Source organism: Strigops habroptila, chromosome 4 (genome assembly GCF_004027225.2).
Source record: "Strigops habroptila isolate Jane chromosome 4, bStrHab1.2.pri, whole genome shotgun sequence".
Taxonomy (NCBI): domain Eukaryota; kingdom Metazoa; phylum Chordata; class Aves; order Psittaciformes; family Psittacidae; genus Strigops; species Strigops habroptila.
The window spans coordinates 40,579,655-40,604,049 of record NC_046358.1 but is presented as its reverse complement, the minus strand read 5'-3'; the positions used below and the strand labels follow the sequence as shown (position 1 = coordinate 40,604,049).

Genomic DNA, 24,395 nt, shown 5'->3' with positions numbered 1-24,395 from the left:
CTGCCAACACGCCGCCACCTGGCCACGGCCGTTTGCAGGGGTTTGTTCAGCGCGGCGGCGGCCATAGAAGCCGGGCAGCGCCGGTTCCCGCCGCCGGGCTCACCCCCAGCGCCGCCCGCCGCGCCCGCCGGCCAAGTGCCGGTCTCCAAGCTCGCACGCCGCCTCGCCCGACCGGAGCCGCTGACCGCCGACGTACCGGACGCCCGGCGCGGCGGTGGGCGGGTCCCGGCGTAGGGCTGGCTCTCCACTTCCGGCCCAGCGGCGGATGTTGGCGTTTGAATTGCCTGTCAGTTAGCTAGGCCGCCGCCGGTGAGTAACACCTTGAGGGACTGAGGCCTCGCCCTGTGGCCTCGGGGCGGGCTGAGCCCGGGGTAGGGAGGGGAGCGCTGCCCTGCAGGGGGCGAGTGGAGGGGCGTGGGGCCGGGAGCCGCCAGCCGCCGAAGGGGCAGCGGGAGCCGCCGTGATTTCCGGGGAGCGAAACCCGCGAGGGGCGAGAGTCACCCAGTGCGGCCGCGGGACGAAGGGAGGGCGGGAGGGAGGCGGGACGGGGCCTCACTGGGCGGCCCTTTCCACAAATACCGCCACGGGCGCTCTGCCTGTTAAAAAGGCGCCGGCCAAGTTTGGTGGTGGGACTCGTGTGGGACTCGGACAGTAAGTGGCCGCCCGCACCTTAGTGAGCTGGGCCTGGAAGCGTGGCGGGTGCCGGGGGATGGGCTCCTTCCAGGGTACGGCGTCGTGTTGTACACCGCGAGGGGAACGTGTACGTCCAGAACAGACAGCACGGACGGGTGGGATCCGGGAGGGTTCGTTTGTCCGTGTGCCAGAGAAAACGCGTACCTGGAATGTGGCCTCGGGGGCTGGCTTGGTTTTTTTTTTCTTTTCCTATCCTCTCATTAAAAAACTCTAAAGCACTTTCTGTTCTGGAGCAGTGAAGAGACAGAGAAGTCAGCAAAACTTAAGTATCCGCTCTGAGGATTTTTTTTAAGCCTGTTTAGGTAAACACATTCTATTTACACTTGGGTTTTCACAAACACTGCGTGACAACGTGCTCCTGTCTTGCAAATAGGCTGTTGCGGCACTGCTTTGTTCCTGTGGAAAGCGCCCTAGGACTTGTGCCCGGAGCCTCAATGGTTGCTCTCGCATACCGTTTTAATTTGCAAATTTGGGTTCCGGGTTCATTTCCCTGGAAGACTTTGAACCAAATTGAAGGAATTTGGGAGAGGGGGGATGGGGTAGCGATTTTTTTACCCCTCTTCTGATGGAGCCAGGGAAATGTAAGGGTGCATTTCTTGTTCCCAGCCACGTATGTGCATTCTCCACCTGGCAGGGCTTTTTACAACACACTGAGGTGAATATCTGGTTTTGTGTGGTATATAGAGGCTGGCTCTTGTCGCTCTGGTAGGTTCAGGACGGTGAAACTGACGGTGACCGTTCCTGGGAAATGCCGAAGAGAAGGGAATGTGAGCTGCGTGCTTCTCTTTCGCTCCCCCGGTACCTGATCGAGTTTGTTTATTTTTTGTAGTTTAGAAAAAGGGAAGTGTGTTTCTGGGAAAACCGTAGTCAGTTATTTCACCGGGCTGTCGGTGCAGTGTGTTCTTAGGAGCCTCTTGACCTAATTCGGTTGCGGCACTGTTTATTTTTTTTCGATTCTTTTCCTTTTAGAGGAAGGTCTTTTGTGCAGAGCTACTCTGATTCTTTAACAAAGTGTAATGCCTGAGACTTCTGCCTCCCTTTTTCGTATTTGTTTTTTGTTTCTTAATAGAACTCTTCCTAAAACTCCAGTGAAAGAGCTTCACGAATTTGTTTGTGTAAACTATAAATACCAAAACTCCGATAGCTCATTCAGTCTGTCAGGCTTCTGGTTTGGACGTTGGGTTTGTTACCGGCTGCCTCCCGGCTTACTTTGGCGTGTGTGAAGGAAGTTGTCTGCCTACCTGTGAGGTCAAGCATGGAGCTGTAGACAGTCACCCGTGATTCTTTGTCTTGCAAAACTCATGTAATCCTTTCTTCAGCTTCCTAAGAGAAAGGCAAGTCAAAGATCTACAGATATGATCCAAAAAGGGTTCTACTTTGCACTAGAGAAAGAATAATCGTGCTGCAGTGAAGAAACAAGTATTTTTAATTTTTTTCCCAAGGTGGGCTAGCATGTGTGGTGTGACACACAGTAAAGGCCAGCTCCCCCTGTATCCACGTTAATATATCTTGGGGATCTCATTTTTAGGGGCATGTGATGTTTGAAAGAAATGTGGGCTAGGTCGATGTTTCTAAATAAATTACTTCCCAGTTCAGAATGTAAAGTACATAGTTCTAAATAGCATAAATTCCCCTTTATACATGTTCCTGTCCCCTCACCGATTTTTTTGTTGTTGTTGTTGTTGTTGTTGTTTGTTTTTCATCTTAGATCAGGATTTCTTCAACTACGCCAGGATCCATCATTTCCTTCAAACAGTGGAGACTATCTTCATAGTTACATCACTATCCTATCGAGTTAACTTTTAATTCGGGGTTCCTCAATCTTTATTTGAGCTGGAGTCACTGCCACCTCCTTGGTTATCCATGGCTCATTATTTTTGATGTTTAAGATAACTACAAACTCTACTGTACAAGTAAGTCTGTATGTAACCAGCTGTTGCACTGGACTTTATTTTCAAAGAAAAAATAGAATACCTTGTTTGGTAGTTTGGGGAAATAGTTAAAAGTTGCTACATGTTTCACTGGACTGAGAATATGTTTTAAGAACATCTGCATCCTGCTTTCTGAACCCCTGTGTCTTACAATAACAGCTGAATTTTAGTATTCTTTTGTTCTCGATCCCATTTTTAGTTTACTGGGTTTGGGTGGGGTTTTGTTTGTTTTTCTTCGATTTAAATGTAAAAGCGGTACATAATGGTCATTGTTAATGCATGAGATGTATTTAACACCTCGCTTCTTTTTCATGACAGAGAGCTAGAAAAGCTCAGGATGAGTAAAAACAATGATTTACACATTCAAAGTCCATGTAAGTAAGGTTTTTATTTAATAGTTGTAGAAAACTTTAATCTGCATATATAATACCAGCAATAACTTGCTTTATTTGGGCTCAAGGAACAGGTAGATTTTCAGTACTCAAATTATGTTGGAACCACTTGTGTCAGGGAATGAAAAAGAAATAACTCGTAAACATCCTTGGATTTGTTTGCTTGAAATTGGAATATTTTAAAATAGCTTTTCCTGCAGATATTATAAGAAAGTAACCTTGGGAATAACCTAATCACACACAGCTGTGTTTGAAGTGTATCATTCAAGACTTTCTTAGGCTGAAGCAGAACCTCTAGTCTCATCATGACTATGTCTGTTCGTGATAAAATATTGAAAATGTATCTTACATCTATTGAGAATTGAAGGGAAGATATTAAATGTCAGTGGAATTCTGTTAGTTGGCTAGGAACTGCAGAAATGGGGAAATTCCGTAGGTTTTAGTTGACTCCAGTGTTGTCTCAAATCCTTGAATGTTTTGAAACTAGTACACATTTTAAAAGCACTGGTAGCATCTGACTTGGTACAGTCAGGATACCATTCAGGTGCTTTGCACAAAGGTTATCACAAAGGTATACAAAGAAACAGTTAAGTTGCTTCATGGGTTCTAATATGGTGATATCTTTATGTACAATACTAAATGCAGTTATATTTCACACATATTTGGACATTGTTAGCCATTTGATAATTATCTTTAGGTGTTTTGGAAAGAACATTTCAGTTAGGAGTGCAGTCGACTTACGAATTTAGCTTGGGTGATAGTCCTCTCCTGAATTAGCAGGCAGGTGGAACTGGAGAGGTATTTTCTTTTTAGTAACTAGGGAACGAAAAAATAGTGCCTCTTCTGTATTTACTATAGAATTTAACATTAAGCAGAGAGGGGTGCCTGCCGTCCTTTATCTATAATCTACTTCAAGATGCATGTGATTAACAGAGATGAAAATTACTTCTCTACAACTGATATCATAGGAATTCAGGTACACTCATTATGTGATTATAAACGTGATTCTATATTTTAGCCTGTGTTCTCTGTGGACGGACAGATGACTGCCCTGAAAAGTATGGAGAAAAAAAGACCTATGTGGAATACAATCTCACTGTTCATTATTACTGTTTGGTAAGTATGTGGAATTGATCTTGGAGCTTGTCTGTTTTAACAGAAAAATAAATGAATAAAACATATTAAATAGTAATAACCTGTCCAAACAGTTGTTGTAACAGTTTTGTTGTTGTAAAGCCTGAACTGTTAAGTTGAAATTGTAGCCTTGAAACCTGTCACGTGCAGCAGATAAAATAAATCCCAAAAAGACCCAAAACTAAATTCTGTTCATGATCCATTTAAATGAATTTACTGAGTTCTCCCAAACTGTTATAGCAATGAAGGTTCATATTAAGAGAAAGGGAAAAGATTGCACCTGCATATTCGCTTCTATAGGAGAAATATAGTTTTGAAATTTGGAATGTGAAAATTCCACCCCTTGTCAAAAACAGTAGAGAAAAGTTGTCTCAGTTTTTTCTTGTTTCTCATTAGTTCTTGCTTCACTGCGAGTTATTCTACGACATTACTTAGGCATTGTAACATTTAAGAAATAGTCCTACTTTTCAGTTTAGTAATATGCACCCTACTGATCATGTACAGCTACAGTATCACTATTTAGAAAAAGCTTGTAATTTGAACAAAGCTATGAACATAAACTACAATTGAGTGTCTTTTGTTATCAAACTTGACAATTTACAAAATTCGTATTCTTAAAGATAAACTACGTTTTAAACTCTAAATTTTTGCAGGTCTTTAAAATAATACAACTTCTTAAAAAAAAAAATAGGGGGTGGTTTTTTTTTTTTGTTAATAAACACAGTTTGAATTTTTTTTTCCCCAAGTTTAAAAAAAAAAGTCTCAAGAATATCAGAAGCAATTTGGGTGTTCTGGTTGTTTTTTGGTTTCGTTGGGGTTTTTTTTCCTCAACCAGTTCTGTAAAGATTGTGTTGATTGCAGATGGCTTATTAAGTTGTATATTGAATCCTTCAAAGCCTAGGCAGAGTGGAGGTTTTCTGAAGTTACGTAGTTGTTTGGGTTTTTTTTTTTAATTATTATTATTTTTTTTTCTCCTTAAATAAATTTTAAGTAGCTGGAAGGAAATATAGGTGTGTTCATGATGATTTTGCCTTGTGTATAAAGCCGTATGAAATGATAGGAAAAAGGCCTTTCCTGATGGAGCAGAACAGCTAGAAAAGGGCATGCTTCGAACACTGATCCTTATGACTTACGAGATGTTTTACTGTGATGAGCTTCCTGCAGTCATCATTTAGGTTTGGTCCCTGCTGCTTCTTAAAAACAAACAAACAAAACCCTGTGATTTTACTTAAATACAATGAATATTATATAAGAAAAGAGGAGTTCTAGGAAGAGTCCAGTTAGTGGTGCAGTTTGATTTTTTTCTTTGCTAAATGTCTCACATTTGGAAAAAAAAAATATATTCTCAATTGGGTTTGGTATAAAAATTTACGTTTATTTGACTGAAATATTAATAAAACTCTTTAGTTAGAAAATTATGCTGTGTTGAAATTATAAAATGAGAACTATAAAATGATATTGTAAAAAATATAGCAGGCATCAAGTTGTGAAACTAGTGATTTGAAGTTTGTGATGTAAATGCCTTAGTAACTTTGAATTATCATTAGGCTCTTCTGACTTGCCTAGTTACTGGATTCTGTTTTATTTATTTATTCTCCTCTAAAGCGAATTACTTTTCCTCTTAGGTTGCACTTCAGTACAGATACTTCCTGCTGTGCTTCATTATCTCCACAGCACAATTGTCATTCACATTAACTAAACTAATTTAATTTTACTTCCTCTGAAAGTAATTGTTTGACAATTACCTGAATAGTCTGTATACTTTCAAAAGAAGGTAGAATACACCATCTTGGGTTCTACTGTCTTACCTAAGACTTTGATGTTATGAAATATTTATTTTCATGTTACTATTCCCTGCTGTGTCATACCAGACAAAAATGTATAGATGTTTTGGATCAGTTTTAAAATTTTCCATCATTAAAATGTTTGCACACAAGCTTTGTTAGACTAAACTTCTCTTACTTGACAAATACAGTGTAAGTAATTGTAAATCTTTAGGTAGGTGAATGTTTTAAAATACTTAATTTGTTTTTATAGTTGATGTCAAGTGGCATTTGGCAGAGAGGGGAAGAAGATGAAGGTGTAGATGGATTCTTAATCACGGATATTAGAAAAGAAGTGAATAGAGCTTCAAAACTGGTAATAATGAAGTCTTTGGCCTTTACAAGTAGGGAAAAAGTAACTTAAAACCTGTGGGGTTTGTTTTGTTTTCTTGCCAATGGGCAGTGTGCTGAGCCTATTCAAGCACCTGAATTTTACATTAAAGTAACAAGTATATTGGGTGCTTGGAAGCCACAAGGGCTTCCTTGTGGAAGCCTGCAGAAGTTTATTAATATTTTTATTTCCTGGGTATGTTGCAGATAAATGAGTAAGACTCAATTACACATGCATAATACCGTATGACATTATGCTGAGCCTCAAGCTGACATTATCTGATTTTATAGATGCAATTAAGCTATAGGTACTGGTAAAATAACATGTATTTTGGCTTATGTATCACAAGTCAATATGCATAGAAAACAATACATGATCAAAGTCTCTGAAATAACTGTATATCTTTACTCTTTGAAATAGAGCTAAAACACAATAGTCTTGTCACAGAATCTATTGGCTGAAATTCTTTCTTACACACTATTACCACTTTCTATTGGTTTAATCGCTGTAATTTTACTTTGACTTTAGAAATAATGCAATATTAACATGTAGACAAAATTATTCCTAGAAATGTAACATCTGTAGGAAAAAAGGTGCTTCAATTGGATGTGTAGCTCCCAAATGCAAACGAAGTTACCATTTTCCTTGTGGGACACAAAAGGAATGTATTTTCCAGTTCATGGAAGACTTCAGGCAAGTTGTGGGGTTTTATTGCTTTTTCATTTTTAATTCATTGTATTTATACAGGGGGTGATTTGTTTCTTCATGTTCTCACTGGATTAGCTATTAATTATAAATGACATCCAGGTTATCTAAGGAAAAACATACCTGATTTGTGGAAAACATGAAGGCCAAGCGTTTGTATTACATACATAGTGTCCGTAAACTAAATTCTCAACACTTTTAAGGATATAATTTAGTCCTTCTACAAATAGTTATATTGTTTATAAAATTGAGCATTAAGTTCTAAACTCTGAAATAAATTGCACAATGGTTGGGTTTGGGTTTTTTGTTTGCCTACCTCCTTTGCTGTGCCTTTGTTGAAATGGCAATGCTCTGGCTGCCTATCTCTCAGCAGTCAAAACACACTGTATGCTATTCCATCATGTTTCAAAGCACAAGACTTCTAGATCTGCTTGTTAGAGATGGACCACAGGAGAAATCTGTTTAATATCAGATGTCTAAAAAACGATTTTATTTTCTTTTACTATTGTCTGTCCAGAATCTTGCTGTAGTCAAAATACTCTTGGGGGCATCTGGTAATGGCTTTATTCTGCCTACTGTAAGTATAGTTTGTAGGGTGGGTGGTTTGAAGTCTGGCAGGCACTTTAACTTCTTAAATGACTTGTATTAAGTTGAGCACATATAAAAATGATACATTACCAGAAAGCTTCCATCTAGAACTGCATTTCTTGGCTGTCTTACATCTTTGAAAATAAGCTAAATTATGAAATTTATCATGCTACTTAGACTTTGCAGAATCAATATGCAAACTCAAAAATGCTCTTTTAATGTCTTAGTAACATTGAACTTAGGAAGAACTTAAGGTTCTGAGGGCAGGAAACACGTTATATCGACCAAAAGGTAAATGATCTCTGTATTTTGAAGAGTGTCAGTTGCCAACATGCTGCTTCCTTATTATTGTTCTATTGACTTCCTCCATTAGATACATAAGTTGTTTAAATGTGTTGTGATTTAACCCTGATAGGCAGCGGAGCACCACACAGCCACTTGCTCACTATCCCCAGCAGGACAGGGGGAGAATCGAAAGGGCAAAAGTGAAAAAACTTGTGGGTTGAGATAAAGACAGTTTGATAGGAGAAGCAACAGCTGCATGTGTAAGCAAAGCAAAATAAGAAATTAATCTACTGCTCCCCATCAGCAGGCAGGTGTTTAGCTATTTCCAGGAAAGCAGGGCTTCATCATGTGTACAGTTACTTGGGAAGACAAATGTCATAACCCCGAATGTCTCTCCTCCTTTCTCCCAGTTCTGTTGCTGAGCTTGACACTATACAGTATGGAATACCCCTTTGGTCAGTTGGGGTCAACTGTCCCTGCTGTGTCCCCTCCCAACTTGTGCACCCCCAGCCTACTGCTGGCGGGGTGGTGTGAGGAACAGAAAAGGCCTTGTCTCTGTATAAGCACTGCTCAGCAATAACTGAAACATCCCTGAATTATCAACACTGTTTTCAGCACAAATCTAAAACATAGTCCCATACAAGCTATTGCGAAGGAAAATAACTCAGCCAAAACTACTATGTGTCTGCCTTTTAACTTGTCACACAGCATTTATTCGTGAAAAACGTACAACAGGGAATTCATTTTGCTATCCTCAAATTTTATGAGGATGGTTCTTCAAATGTTGTTTTGATTGGGAACCTTATATTATTATTTTTAGATCTTACTGTTGGGAACATAAACCAGTCCAAAAGTTTCCAGTTAAAGAATCTGGAGGAACTTCACAGTGTACAATATGCCTGGATTTGGTTGAACAACTTCCAATATACACTGTATTGAAAAGTCCTTGCTGTAAAAATGCTTGGTTTCATCGAGAATGCTTGCAGGTAACACAGGTTCTCCATTTCTTTTTCTCTTCTCCCAGAGATCACATTTCTATTGTGTTTAAAAATAAAGAAGCAGTTGCTTGAAATTGTGCAAAATTGCTTAGGTTTAATGTAGGCAGTAGGTATGGAAATGTATTATGTTTGAAGGACAATTGTGTTTTGGAGACAAGTGTCTTACAAGAAGGATTATTTTTTTAATGCCGTTAATTCCCCCCCTCTGTGTTTCTGTATGTGTGATGCACTTCATGCCTTTTGTTATTTTTGGGAACAAAAATTGAGAACAAAAATTTGGATTTTGAAATCAAACCTAAGTAGTTGCCTTCTTGCAAGTCATTACGTGCAGAATCTAAATGCTAAAAATGTTATTTATCCCTCATTGGTTCTCTCTGCGTAAGTCCAGAGCTGGAAAAAGTTACGAGGTTCATTTTGTAAACTCATTCTAGATCTGAAGAGGTTGACTGAAAAGGATTGTGGTTTTGTTTACAAATCTGATTCTAGCATGTGAGCTCTTGTCCTTTAAAAGAAGAGAAAATGCTCGCCATTTGCTTCACTATGAAGTGACACCATGATTGATGTCATCTTTAACATCCATGTCAGGACAATATCCGTGAACGTAATGGTTATAGATATTAAGGCATTATTTATTAGCATCCTGAGGATAGTAGTAATTCAATAATTGCTTTGTCTTTTTGTTGTGTGTTTGTTTTTTTTTTTGTCTTGACCCAGTATCAAGCTTTGAGTGCTGGGATATTTTTCTTTAGGTGCACAGTATGTAATAACAAGGACAAATTTCAGAAAGAAATGTTGAGAATGGGCATATACATTCCAGAAAGGTAAGTAATTTTACCGATAATCACTCTTCTGTAACAACTTTGATAGGATGTTAGACCCATTCTTAATTTATTCTATAGAACTGCATCTGTTAGTATGTGAAACTTCAGTTCTGCCTTCAGTGATAGAATTGTTTGGTTTGGTAAGGATTAGCCTGTTTCCTTTTAGTTATGCATAAAAATTGTCAAAGTCCAGATTAGTCATCTCAAACATAAAGCATGAAGTTCTGAAAATTCACTTATGCTGTGATTCAACCAGGGACCTGTTTAAAAGATCAAAACACTTCTTAAAACAAAAATTTCACATGAACATAGAGGTTGCAGAGAATTGTATTTTCTGTGCCCAAGTTTTTAAATTATCTGAATTTCTGTCCAGGCAGATTGACTGATCACTCAGCCATACAGCTTCCATCTTCTCCCAGGGGATTGCTAAGGATATGCTTAGTATAACAACTGCTGCTGAAATTCTGAGTTGTTTTTTCATAAGTTTCCACCGTTAGATGGAGCTCAAAATAAGACACAAAGACAGAATCTGAAGATTCTGGGAGGAAGAAAAGTCAAAATACTTCATGAACTTTGCCATACTGGCCCGGAAAATTCTGAATTACTTTTCGTGATTTTCGTAAGTTACCATTTTCAGTGGTAACTTAAGTAGACTGCCAAAACAAGTACCCGTGTCCCCTGTGAGAGACAAAGTGGAATAACATGAAAGAGACAAACATGCGCTGAGGTCATGTGAAAAATAATAAATATTTCAATCACAGTAACTTGACACAAGAAAAAGGCTGACTGTGTATTTTATAGTAGTATTCTTGTTTCTAGACCTTTTTCTTTCCCCTTTCAGTTGTCTGTTGCCTAGAACATTACGTGATTGAGATATCTTCATGTGGTTATTATATACATCTTTTGTAAAGACAGAGTAACCCATTTAAGCAGTCAGAAATACAGATGTAATAACAAATCCTCTGCCTTGTTTATAGGGATGCATCTTGGGAACTTGAAGAGAATGCATATGAAGATCTACTGCAATGTTATCAACATTGTGATATTAGAAGATGTCTCTGCAAGAAAGGAAGAGACTACAGTAAACCTGATAGGTATGACTCTTTTGCAGGAAGGTATAACCTAGGATGGAATAGTACTTTGGTGGTGTGGTGGTGTTTGGGTTGGGGTTTTTTTTGTTTGTTTATTTGGGGTTTTTTAACTTAAATGCTTTAATACTTTTCAGCATCAGGTTTTAATGTCAAGCCAAGACACCATGTCCAAATAAAATGTTTGGTTTACTCTCTATAATCATATTTCAGTTCTATTTTAAAAGCCAAGAAAACCAAACCAATCAGTTATCATGTCCTGGTTCTCATTTGATACAGAGCTGAAGTAGAATATGTATATCCACATAACATGTAGACTAGCATGTGCCTATTGTTGTGTATTTTTCATTCAAAGATTAATTCAACAATTTAACTGTTAGAATACGTTAATGAATTTCTTTGATTAAAGAATTTTAACAGTATTCTAAAGTACTAGACTTGGCTGAAAATTAACTAGCTGTGTAAAATTAATCTAAAAGCAGTGTAGCTGCAAGCTATACCTCTGCATGCAAATGGCAGCTAGAATATTGCTGATAGCTTAATGAGAGGCTTGAGTGGCCATGGAAGAATGTTATCCTTCTCTACCACTTGCTTAATTTTTAACAAGTTTATTTTCTGCATTATTTCATGTTTTATTTGTGTGTTTCTGAAATGCGTATCTTCCATTGGCATGAGTATACTCAAAGCTGTCAGACCCTCTACTTTGAAGTTATTTCTATAGTACTGTAGTAGATTATCCTCTGTAGACACTAACTTAGTTTTGTACAGATTTGACCAAACGTTGCTTGGTTCCTTCATGGCATGTGCACCTCAGGATTTACTTTGCCTTTAAGAGTCATACATTAGATTTCCAGTATTTGAACTAATATAAGTCACACTTTTCATTGTGTGTTTAAGCAAAATTGAAGAAATCTAAACAAAAACCTAACAGATACTTAAACACTGTCATTAATGAAGAATCTTACTCAGAATGTATAAGGCTAATCAGATATGCTACTTGGAAAAAATGACCATTTGGAACAGCTGAATAGTGGATACTCATAAAATACATGATGTTGCTGGCTAGCAATGTGAGGAGAAAATATTGGTTGCAAGTATTGTCTTCAAGGCAGGGGAGCACACTAACTCATAGCCTCTTTCAATACAAGATGCTGGAACAAGGGTAGCTTGTTTTTTTGTTGGGTTGGTTTTGTTTGGGGTTTTTTTCTTGTTGCAGCCAGGAATTGTGGGTACATCTTGTCTGAAAAAAGTTCCCCTTGATCATATACAGTGCTACCGCATTGATAAAACCATGCTTTGTTAGTTTGGTGTCTGGATTACACTTAGGGTTGAGTGTTCTTTGTTTTACTAGAACCATTGTTCTGTCTAATTCTAAATACATAAGTTTGTAATTCTAGTAAATGGGAAATAAAGCGTTGCCAGTGTTGTGGTTCCCGTGGAACTCATTTGGCCTGTTCATCTATGAAGTCATGGGAGCAAAACTGGGAGTGCATGGAATGCAGAAATATCTTGGCAAAATCAGGTAAAGTTATGGACTTCTTATAATGATAAATTTTAATACTGTGTGGTATACAGCTAGCAAATTTACTGAGGTAGTATAATGTAATCATACAGGGAACTATAGGAAACAGACAAAGCGTTCTTTGGCTGCCTCTGAAAAGACAGATGGGACAACTTGTTTGCTGGAAGAACCATCTCCAAAGTGCCCTCGGCAGTCACCTGGATCTCAACGCAATATTCTTCGGTGTGTAATTTTGTTTTCAAACAGAAACTGATTATAACATAAAACACTGTTTAAACATGAGGATGTCATGGCTTATTCCATAAGAGAAACTTCTTGCACTAAATTGCAAACTGAATAAAATTGGAGTAAAGTTTAGTGGTTGAAGTTTACTAATCCACGACTCTGTAATTTGCTATTGTTATTTGCATTCAGTGGCATGTAAACCAGTTTTTTAGGTTGATAAAATTGAATCCTTGTAAAAGCAATCTTAACAATTCAGAGGTAACTTTTGAATGTACAAATGGCAAAACTTAAGGTTGTTCATCAGTGTTTTTTCCATGTAATTAGCATGCTAGAAATCTAGCTTACAGAGGTGTTTGTTTGAATAATGTTTTCCTCTGCTGTAACGAAAACTTTTCAAGTCTGTAGAAACTAGTATTTTTAGGTTTTACTTGCTGTATCAGTCAGGATTTCCATCTCATGTATGGGATGCAACTGAAAACTAACCCTAAAACCACCACATAATGAAATACTGAATTGTTATTTTTAAAACTGTAGTTCACGCTCTGGTAGACTTCATGTAGATGAACATACAAATGAGATTTGGTTCTGAAATAGCGGAAAACTATGTTGTTACCTTCAAATAAGTAGTGTTTATGCATTCTTCAGTTGTATCTCTTTTCAAAATACTGTTTTGGATTATAGCTCACCAAAGATGATGTGCCAGAACAACTTGTCAACCTGCTCACACGTAGAACTTCCAGCATCCAACGGGGTGAGGATGTCCTTATCTCCACTGATGTCAAAAAGGAGCTGGTCCCTGAGGAAAAAGTATTTTTTTCTATTTTTCCTATGTTGAAGAGTAATCTAGCACATCGCTTTATACCGTATTTCCTACAGAACATGGCGGGGGTGTATATATAGTGGCTGTATATATTTGTATGTGTGTGTATGTAGTCACTGGAAAAATGGAATGAGTACACTGAAGAGTGGAAATCACAACTTAATAAATCTTCTGCTCTTTCTAAATGCTAGAGGGGGGTGAGGAGAAAAGAGTGATACCTATTGAGAATTTTTAGGTTTGGTAGTGAGGGGATCAAAACCCAGAAATGTATATTTGTCCTTGTGAACAATAACTAGCCATTCTTTAGAAAGGGGGGAATAAAAAGAATCCTAATTATGTTCTTCAAATTAGACATGCCCTGAATTTTCAATGGTTTGGCATTTGTGCCATAGGGTTAGTTTGTGATAATACTAAAATCAGTGGTAAAGTAAATGGTTTACTATGGAATATTCAGTTTAAGGATATAAAATTCTTTGTCTTGTTGTGAGTACTTAGTTTATGAATTCTGCCTGTAACATATTCTAAAAATTTTGATGAGGTAATTAGTTCTAGTAGGTAGAGTTGAAATAGTTTTGTTGCAAATTAGAAAACAAAGCAGAGGTCTTATTTAGACTGGTGTCTTTTATAAATGAGAACTGCAACATTTCTCCCTACTCAAATGTATTTTTGATTATAGTGACAAAGATTAAATATTAGTGAATAGCTGACAGTGTGTTCTAATTTGGTTGCAAAACATCTCTAACACACAAACATGCTAAGCTCTTCAATTTCTCACTTGTTTCACGTTATTCACGTGTAGAATAATAGTGTGAATTGTTTGGCACTGTGTTGGTGTAATTGAATTAAGGAAATAACTATTCATTTTATGCCATGGTAATTATTTTTACCTCCTTTTTTTCTAGTTCTTATAAGTACTTTAAAATTTGCCACCACAGAGTTAAAATTTGAATAATCTACACTAAATATTTTGCAGATAAAATGTAGGCAATACCTAAATGTACCAAAGTATTTAAAGGGGTGTTTTTCTTAATAGATTTTAGGATGTTTCGTGTATAACTGTAGCTAATTATGAACCATAGATTTAATCTGAAAATACATGCCGTTTTCTTGTAGGCATTTAAGAAAGGAAAGAAGGGAAGTTTCTAATATACTGAAGGAGTTAAGGCTGCAAGTTATTGCAAAAACTACAAGGCTTAACATCAATGCAGAAAATATCTGGAATAGTGCTTTAAAAGGATTTAGACAGCGTAACTTCAGTCCTACAAACACCATTGAAATAAAGTTCACAAACTGCAAAAGTAGATCAAAGACAGATACTTCTGCTGCAAAAAAACACCGTTTCTTCCAGTTGTTAATGCTTCACCTTCAGAATTCATCATTGTTTGAGGGCTCTTCTGCAAAGAACTTGTCCCTTGATTTTCAAGGTAATTAAATGCTTTGTTCAAGAATACATTAAGAACTATGTAACTTGAAAGGTTGGTTGGTTTTTTTTCTACTCTTCAGCCAGTATGACTGTCAGTTCACAATTATAGTCCTGATGGAAAGAAATTGGGTTTTTCTGAATCTTTTTGCTTTTCAATTCTAAAGGGGGGGGTGTGTGGATTGGTAATTTAAAAAAAATTGGTGTAGTTGGAAAAGTTGATGACAACCGAGGAAAAAATACAGCATATAATTAGACTTGGAGCTTTTAAATTGATGTATTTGTTCTCTACAAGTGAATTTCTTCCTGACTCACTTTCTCTGTTCCTTATTTTCCTTTCCTCAAATTTCTAGAACATTATCTCTGATAGCATGATGTCTAAAGACCCAAACTTGGCTTCTTTGAGTTCTTATGCCTCAGAATTAAACGTGCATTGGGTACAAAGCAGAAGGACATTACATCTCCTCCCAAACATTGATAGTGGCTGAAGAGTTGGAGTAAAAAGAATGTGGTATTTCTATGTAAAAAATACCAGTCTTATTGTTTCAACCAGCAGGAGACGGCAGTCTTCATTTGTTAAATCTCCTAAGGAAAGAAAGAATTGCATTACAAGATTTCCTGTAAAAAAAGAAGGAATTGCATTATAAGATTTTCTGTTTAAAAAAAAAAAAAAAAAAACAACACACAAAAAAAATTCTATGCATATACAGTAAATATTCTTTTTTATTTGCAGCTGTAAAAGAGAATCTTTATTTTGAAGCTGGTAAAATGATCGCAGTTTCTCTGGTTCACGGTGGCCCATCTCCTGGTTTCTTTTCCCAAACACTGTTCAATTGTCTTGTCTATGGTCCAGAGAATGTGAAGCCAGCTTTGGAAGATGTTGCTGATGCTGATGTCGCAGAAACAATAAAAATGGTAAATTAAAGTAAACTACTGGCAAGTTGTTCATGACTGTATTTGGAGATAAATAAGGGCTTACTGAATATAACTTTTTTTCAGATTAAAAAGCTTATTTTTCATATATATCCACACGCATGTAATAAATTCCTTACTTTCTATTTTCCGATACAGATAAAACATGCAAATAATCTGTCCAGCCTACAATCTGCGATAAACAACTGCTATGAGTTCCTTGCTGCTGCTGGATGTTTAAGACCTATTACAGCTTTGTGTGATAAGGATGTGCTGGTGAATGACCTACTGATCCACCATGTGATCAAGAGAATTATTTCACCCTTAGAAAGGTTTGCTTGAATTTTCAAACTTCCTGGATATTTTCCTCACCAAAATACTAAATAACACATTTCTAAAACTAACTTTGACATGTTCTTACTTATTCTCCGTTTAGACCAACATACTGTAATTTTCAGTGGATTAAGTAGCAGCTGTAACTAGTTAGTTAAACTGAAAGACTGAAATGATTTCCCTACATTTCCACTCCATTCCACTGCTCCTTGGTCACATTCCTTTTTAAACCTTCTGAAGAGGACATATTCACAGTTTTAAACAACATTGTTGTCCCAAAAGTGGGATCATTACCCGGTGTGCGAAATGCCAATATACACAGAGAGTCAAGGTATTTTACTGTCAGCTATTTTGCAAAATAGGGCACTGGGTGGAAGCTCTGCAAAGCTAGCAGACCTTAGTTTTGTGTACCTCGGATAATATACATTTCAGAGAGCAAAGAAATTACTTTTCATTGGTCAAGAGTTACCAAATATATGATTAATTAGTACTCTTCTACTGGGTAAATTGTTCTTGCTTGCCATGTAAATTAACACGCATACTTCACGAAGGAAGGGGGGGAAAGGAGCGAGGAGCTTTTTTGGTCCTGAATTGAGTCAGTGGTCACGATGTCTCCCTGCCACCTTTACTTTTCATCCAGTTACTGGCATTTCTTGTTAACTACTGGTTTTTCTAGTATTTGTTTTGTCTTTGGCACCTTCTGGTGCAGATGTTTTTTTATCAGTCCTTTAGCTTTCCAAGGTTAAGGTAGTTAGTAAGGAATTCTTTGCTTTTACAAAGTCTTGTTTTTCCCAAGTGATGTTGTTAATCGAGCCACACACTGTTATCACCATGGCAAATTCCAGTCTCACTGTGCAGCAGCATGAAAAGACTGCACTACCTAATTTCTCTAGCTTATGTTCATTTTTAATGCAGAATTGCTTGAATTTAAAATCTTTAAACTTCAGAAGTATTAAGCATATGGCTTAGAATTTAAATCAGTTTTCCAGAGTTTGAAGTAGGGAATTTGTGTGCCATTAGGAGGGCAATAATGTGGACAAGTGTAAGTTGGCCTACTTAAAATTGGTGCATTGGTGTTTGCATGAGGTAGTGATGACTTCAAATAGCTGGGAAAGTTGCAGCTGTTGACTTTTTTTTTGTTGTTTTTTATTGGCTTCTCACCTTACTTCCACTTTGCATTCTTCAATTGCTCAGTAAAAAGACATCGGATGCTAATTTTTCCAACAAGTGTAGTTGGGTTTATACTTAACACATTTATGATGTTATCTTTGACAAATTTGAATCAACTGAATCTCCAGAAGCTATGAAAACTAATTTTGATTGTGAGCATTTTTTTAATAAAGTTGAGAATAATTAGTCTTTCAGTGAAGACCCTCTTCAAGCGGCATATTTGACCAATCCATATCATATTTTAAAAGTAGCCAGTTAAAAGTGAAAGGTAATAAGTAGCCTGTTTATGGGAAAATTCTGGTTTGTGCATTTCTGGAGATGTGCTTAAAATGTGCAAAAGGAAGTACAGCATGAGCGTGCTTGTCAGGGACTGATAGTAAGTAAAGAGTTAGTCACTTTATCTGTTAATGTTTTACACCACTGACTGTACACGTTCAACATCTTTATTCTGAATTTTACCAATTTAGCCTATTGATATCTAAGAAATGATGAGTAAACAACTGAAGTGAAATTTTAATTCTGATTTAGTATGGTGGTTAAATTGTAAAGCCAGTTGCTCAAATTATTCTTATCCAGTACACTGTAACTAGTGAATATTTTTTCAGCTTACAGAGCTGTTTGGTTTTCTTTTAAAAAAAAAAAATTCAGTTAAATCACAGAAACAAATTGGTGTTAGGTGAGAAGGGACTTCTGGAAGTCACCTTGTCCACACCCACCTTGCTCAAGCAGGGCTGCCTAGAACCGGTTGCCCAGCATTGTGTCCAGACAGCTTTTGAATATTTTCACAGATGGAGACTTTCTAGGTGACCCATGCTAGTGCTTGGTCACCCTCACTGTAAAAAAGAATTTCCTGTTCTTCAGATGGAAACTCTGTTGTTTCAGTTTGTGCGCATTGCCTCTGGTACTGTCACTGGGCGCCACTGAGAAGAGCCTGGCATACTGCATACTTTGCATACTGCATTCAGATACTTCTACACACTGAGATTCCAACTCAACCTTCTCTACTGCAGGCTGAACAGACCCAGCTTTTTCAGTCTTTCCTCGTAGGGTTATGCTTCAGTCCCCTATCCTAGTGGCCCTCAGCTGAGCTCTCTCCACTATGTCTGTGTCTCTCTTGTACTGGGGAGACCAGCACTGGACACAGCACACTAAGTGTGGCTTTACCATTGCTGGGAAAGGATCACCTCTCTTGACCCTGGCCCATGGCACCACAATTTCTAATGCAGCCCAGGATACTGTTATCTGTATTTGCCACAGGGAGAAATAATAACATGTAAACACATGCAGACTGCAGAAGCCAAGTGAAAGGTATCTTTTAAGACACCTAATTTTGTCTAGGGATGAAAAATATTCTAAAGGGATATTTGTAAGAAAGAAATTCAGTATGTTCTCACATAAAGATTAAAAGTAAACCATGGTTATATAGTCAAGTATTAGCAAATTTAATTTCTGCATATCACTGGTATTTCAATCTGAAATGCTCCACAGGAACAGATTATTAAAATGAGAATTAAATGCATTGTCCAAAATAAGATAAAATGGGATGTACCATGTACCTCTAATTGACCAGACTTGAGACTGCAGATGGGAAAACTTCATTATGTCTAGTCTTACAGCTTTATAAAATGCAAAGTACAATTAGTTAGTTACTACTTTTTTTGATCGATGCTTGCTCTTCTTTCCCCTTCTCCTCCCTCCTAGTTTTAGGCAGGGTTTGAGAACTCTTGGTGTGCTAGAGAAAATGCAAATGCATCCGGATGCATTCTCTAGTATATTGTGCCACAAACCTGAAGGACTTTCAGCAGAAACTCTTTGTGATCTCTTTACAATCCATTCCTCATCAGATGTAAATGAAGTTGAAGGTGCTGATTTTTGGATGGCTTATTTGCAAGATGTGGAAAGTAAGTAATTGTTTTTCCTTTTCCTCCTTCCCTGTTTAGGGTATTTAGCTGCTGGTATGCAAACAGGGTTTGGATTTGAGAGTTCAGTACAGTAAATAAATGAAGGTTTTGAAGTCACTGTCCGTTCCTTATTGTTCCTTCTTCCCCTCTTCCTTACTAATTATAATTTCTGAAACTTAATTCTAATGAAACTTGAGAGGGGTAAATATCTGAAAGATGAGGGGGTTTTGGTTTTTGGTTTGGTTTTTTTTTTCATTTACAAAAGGCACCTTCCCCCAGCCTGAGTGGTACAGAAAAATCCTTTAATCCTCTCTCTTTAGCTTTGCTGTTAACTTATTCTTATTAGATAATGTGTGTGTCAAAAAAGATGAAAACCAGTGGTCTCTTCTTGTGAAGAGGTTTTCTTCCCTCATCACTTAAAAATTTTCAGAACTAACCTAAGCGGGTTTTTCTTGCAAACATTTTTCTTATTTGCCCATATAACTGCATATTAATTCACGGTATGGATCTGGGTTTCCTGATTTCAGGTTTTTTTCCATCTAACACTTAACATGCAGGATAGTGGTTTATGGGTAATAGGGAATAAATAATACAACCTAATCCTATTTGGTTTGGTTTTGTGGTTTTTTTTTTTTTTTTTTTAGGTGGTGAGTCTGTAGTGACGTTGGAAGATATTCTGCTCTTTGTAACAGGCTCTTTTTCTATACCCCCTGCTGGGTTTGATCCTGAACCTACTATTAAATTTTTGCATATAAGGTATCCTGTTGGAAACAGACTCCTTAATTGCTTAGAGCTCCCTATAACGAAGACATATGAGCAGTTTAAAAATAAAATGGAGTTCACCATCAGAAATGCACTAAGAGTTGAAAGAGAATAAAATTTTTGCTACTAAACTGGATGTTGGAAACTTCCAAATCTCTGCAGGAATGTCTGCTTGCTAATCGCTACTGTATTTTGGGACAGCATACTCTCGGCCTTTTCTCCCAAAGATGTGCTAAAAGTAGTAATTTTGTAAGATGGAAAACAATTTTCAGATGAAAATGCTCTTTACCTGTCGAAACATCTTCCTTTTTGAAGCTGGCTTTAAGAGTCAGCAGCCTCTTGCAGAAGTACTTTAAATGTCTACTTTTGCTGTAGACAAGCATGAAATGTTGCCAAATTATGTAACATTCTAGCTATTTCCCACAGGTAAGTATGGTGATTGCTTTACATACTTCAGTAGCTTATTTATCAAAGTCAAATCGGGTACATTTTGAAGATCATTGCTGTAGAGCTTTGTCTCAAGTAAAACTCTGATGCAGTTCTTCAGTTGTTCCATGTATAGTTTTTTCAGTAATTGTTTTTATATTGATTTTTTTTTTTTGAGGGGGGAGGGGGGGGACGATGATTCATACAAACTTATGAAAGGTCTTTTTGGTTAGTGCATTAAGATACAATTAAGTTCTGGAGAAAACCTAGGCAAAATAATAAGGTGCAAGAACAGAATCTGTTTGAACTTGAGTTTCTATTGTTAGACAAAATCTTTGATATTTGCACATTTCTGCATTCTACTGTTATACATTAGCCTTTAATTATACGTGTAGCCAAAATAGTAAATCCTGGAAGTGAATCTCAAATGTGCAACAATAAGTGGTCTTTCAACATGAAATTTTAGAGTTAGACTTAATGTTGTTCAGTGTAAGAATTTGTTGCTCATTAGAACATGTTACTTTGTCTTCCATGGAAGTCAGTTTTTTCATAGGTGTATATACACTAAAAGTATTCGTTAAATTAAAGTCAGTCTACCATCGAGCTTGTCAGTGCCTGACACTTTTCTAGCTTTTAGCCTAAACTCTTCCTGTTCAAATGTAGGTGCATTCTGAGCAACTTCAGCTGTATGAAATATATTTCAATTCTGCAGTATTTGTATAAATAGTAAGCCATAAGATACCTACACGGTAACACTTTAATGTTACTAATACTAGAACTATGAAACTAAGAGGACATTTAAGTGTAATTTTGTAAATGTGAGTAGGTGTCTTTTTTTTTTCTTTTTTTTTTTAAATTATTATTTCCCTCCCTGTCAGTTTGACCACCTTATACTATGTCCGAAGCATAGGCTGTGCTATCAATCTATAAAGATAGATATGTATTAGTATATATCTATATATATATCCACATTCTTCAAAATACTGAAAAGCTGAAGAATAATTGTATACTTTTTAATTAATATAGCTTGGTTTTAATTGTAAATACAAGCAGGATTGCTTTACTTTGGGTGCCTTGGCAAGAAGGCACATCCACAATAAATTATAAATGGATAGGTGCTTCAAAAAAAAAAAAAAAAAACTAACACCAAAACCAGGCTAATCTGGTTTCAGGTTTATTGCAAGTATTCCTCTAACTAACAAATTGTATTACAAAATGCTAATTACATAGCAGTGTGCTGCAACTCAAGAACTGGAAGTGGCAGTCAAGACTCGCTAAATTGAGACCATGCTGTAAAGGGTTAAAGACAAAAAGGCAAATGGGTATTGTTCATTAAACAATAGGCAGGTATTTTGAAATATTTCTTAAAGTGCTAAAGCTTCTTTCTTTCTTGATCTGGGGAAGGTTTTTCTGGTTCTGAGCCAAAAGCATATTAAAGTCTCCTTTAAAATAAATATATGAGGTCTTGGAGAATGTCATTCGACTGTTTATAAACAGTGTTTTCTCATTCCATTCTGATTTTTTTTCTCCAATAATATTCCACGTTTGTTGTCTTTGTGTAACTTTTAAATGTCATACTGCTAATAACTTCTTTATATTCTTATCCTTCAGAATGCTCTGTTACCATGGTTTGCAAATTTATCTGCATAATGATTCATGTTGTATGTTCATATTTTTAAAACATAGCAATGTGACTCCTGCAGGTAGATTATTATACTTTAAAAATCAGTGGTGTACCCAATGGAGTCTTCCTTTGTCTTGCCTAGTCAGAGATAAATGTCTTCTGTAATACTATGTTATTTTTCTGTATGAGAAGTACAGAACTTACAGAACTAGCAACACGAGTGTCTTAATTTTAAAGGACAGTTCTTGGACTTCTGGTACCAGCAGTTGCAAGGGAAATGGTTTAGAACTTGGAAGTTATAAACTGCATTTTAAAACCTTCAGTGGAGAAAGAAAGGTAATGTGAATATAAGGCTTCAAAAAGTACCTGAGCTAAAAATAGGGTTCACATGTTTTATTGCTTATTAGTTTTGAATTCAGCAGTTGATAGGTTTTATGTAAAGGTAGAACTAATGTCATTTGTAAGTTAACTTTAAAACTCTGCTATACAATACTCTATCAAAACATGGAATTCACAAAGTCTTCAATATTGCTTGAGAAGACTTTTCTTAGAACTTGTTCTCATTTTCTAATACTGATGTGTAAACATTCAAGACAAGTTCTTTCCTTGTTGCTTTGATCAGCTCAATCTAGACATTCTAATATAATACTTGATATATTCAAATTGTATTCCTAAATACTACCGTGGAGAGGAACTTTTCTGCTCATTTTCAACATTTGTATAGACCAATCTTAAAATTACTCTTAACTGTTCACTAAAATTCCATTGAATAAGCTGACTTCCAATCCCTCAAACCACAGAAAGGTCTCTTGACTGGAAACCATAAGAGCAATTTCTGTAGCTATAATGACCATCAGGTTTTCAGTTGCTATAGCAGGTCACTGAAGTGCAATATTATCAGGTGGTTTTCATTTTACATAAACTTCAACCTGAGGCACATCTGGAAAATAGTTTAGGGAAGTTGCTTACTTTCAGTATTTCTGTAACACAAGGACATTGACTGCATCTACATTAGCGTTGTGTATTAAATAGATTTTTGTAGAAGTTACAGCTGTTACAAGATTTGTCAAGGCCACAAGAGAACTACTGCAGTCATTTGTGTTTGGCCAAAGAACTTCACCCTGCAGCTTTTGCATCAAACCCTGAGCTTCCATCTGGAATTAGCACAACAAATAAGCTATTTATTTTCTAGACTGATCGTTTTCTAGAAAACAATAATAGATTAGTATTAGTGGTCTGAAGAACAAAACCAAAAACCAAACCTCGAGTATTAGATATGTTTGAAAAATGAAGGGATAAGAAATTTGTGACTTGCTTTCACTCATGCAAAAGATGCTTGCTAGAAAAAGCTGTTAGCATTTTTAACTGGTCAGTGAGTGAAATATAGTCAAAAGAAAATTAGTATCATCGGCTCATATTTAAGGTCTAAACCATTGTGTGCTGCAGCTTTGACTTTTTTCATTAAGATGTTCAGTCTTGGGACTGGAAGACTTGAGGATTTAGAGAGGTATATGTAAAATACAGGGCAGAGTATGTCATTAATTCACATATTCTATATGTGCATTTTGAAAATGGTATCAAAAATTCTCATTCAAGTAGAAATAAATGACACTGCAGGCTGCAAAATATGCTTTTAAAGTTTCTAGATTCTGTATTATATGGTAAAGCGCTTCAAAGCTCAAGCTTTACCCTTTTTTCACTTAAGGGAATGCAAAACTTCTGAAATCATATGTATACAAAAAATCATTGTCAAAATATTAATGTTTGTAAAAAAAAAAAATCAATGGAACCTTCTCATTTTGTATTGCAGAAACAATGCTCTTTTTAAAACTTATGGTAATTGGAATATTACACAAAGTATAATTTTGTCAATAGTTTTAGCTCTAACTTGAACTGCAGGATCAGTGCCTGAAATGTTGCATCTTCAAGCAACACTACTTGGCAGGTATAGCATCAGTGTTGCAGTAATTGGTAATTGTGGGAAATAACTGCCATGTATATATTCGAAGTGCAATAAAAAGTTAAATTTCTTTTGGAATAAATATGTAACTTCACTGGTATTATTTTGATGATTTAATGGGTGTTAGCTCTGGAAATGTTATCGCTATTGTCTGTAGTTCCATTTGGGGACCTGCGTACATCTTTATATACATCCATAGCATGTTTACACCGATCCCTTTGTATCCAAAACTGACTTGGAGTGAGGCTCTTTCCACTGCAGGACTTGTGTAAGGGCACAGCTGTAACAGTGTGATGAGCCGAAGGAAGGCTGCGTGCTGGTATGTGCTACCTGAGGCAGAGGCCAGTAACCTTTAACTATTTTTCTTTTCCATAACTCACAAAAGTTTGGTTTTTTGTTTTTTTTTTTTTTTTTTTTGTTTTTCAAACATAAAAAAGTCCTTTTCCTGCAGTTAATATGAGTGCCACGGAGCTGCCCTCGACCATTAAGCATTTAAGGTGATTCTTGGAAATTCAGTCTGAGAGAAGAGCA

At 36.7% G+C, this 24,395-nt stretch overlaps 1 protein-coding gene across 1 annotated transcript; it reads left to right on the top strand.

Annotated features, from left to right (window-relative positions):
* Positions 1–222: 222 nt before the first annotated feature.
* On the top strand, positions 223–23,967 carry G2E3 (G2/M-phase specific E3 ubiquitin protein ligase). The gene is made up of 17 exons (XM_030481617.1): positions 223–309; positions 2,402–2,606; positions 2,943–2,998; positions 4,035–4,132; positions 6,188–6,289; positions 6,873–6,997; positions 8,703–8,868; positions 9,595–9,701; positions 10,679–10,795; positions 12,187–12,311; positions 12,404–12,533; positions 13,218–13,343; positions 14,470–14,780; positions 15,510–15,691; positions 15,848–16,020; positions 18,893–19,092; positions 19,737–23,967. The coding sequence occupies exons 3-17, from the start codon at positions 2,962–2,964 to the stop codon at positions 19,967–19,969; spliced, it is 2,232 nt and encodes a 743-aa protein (XP_030337477.1). The 5' UTR covers positions 223–309; positions 2,402–2,606; positions 2,943–2,961; the 3' UTR covers positions 19,970–23,967.
* The last annotated feature ends 428 nt before the right edge of the window (positions 23,968–24,395 follow it).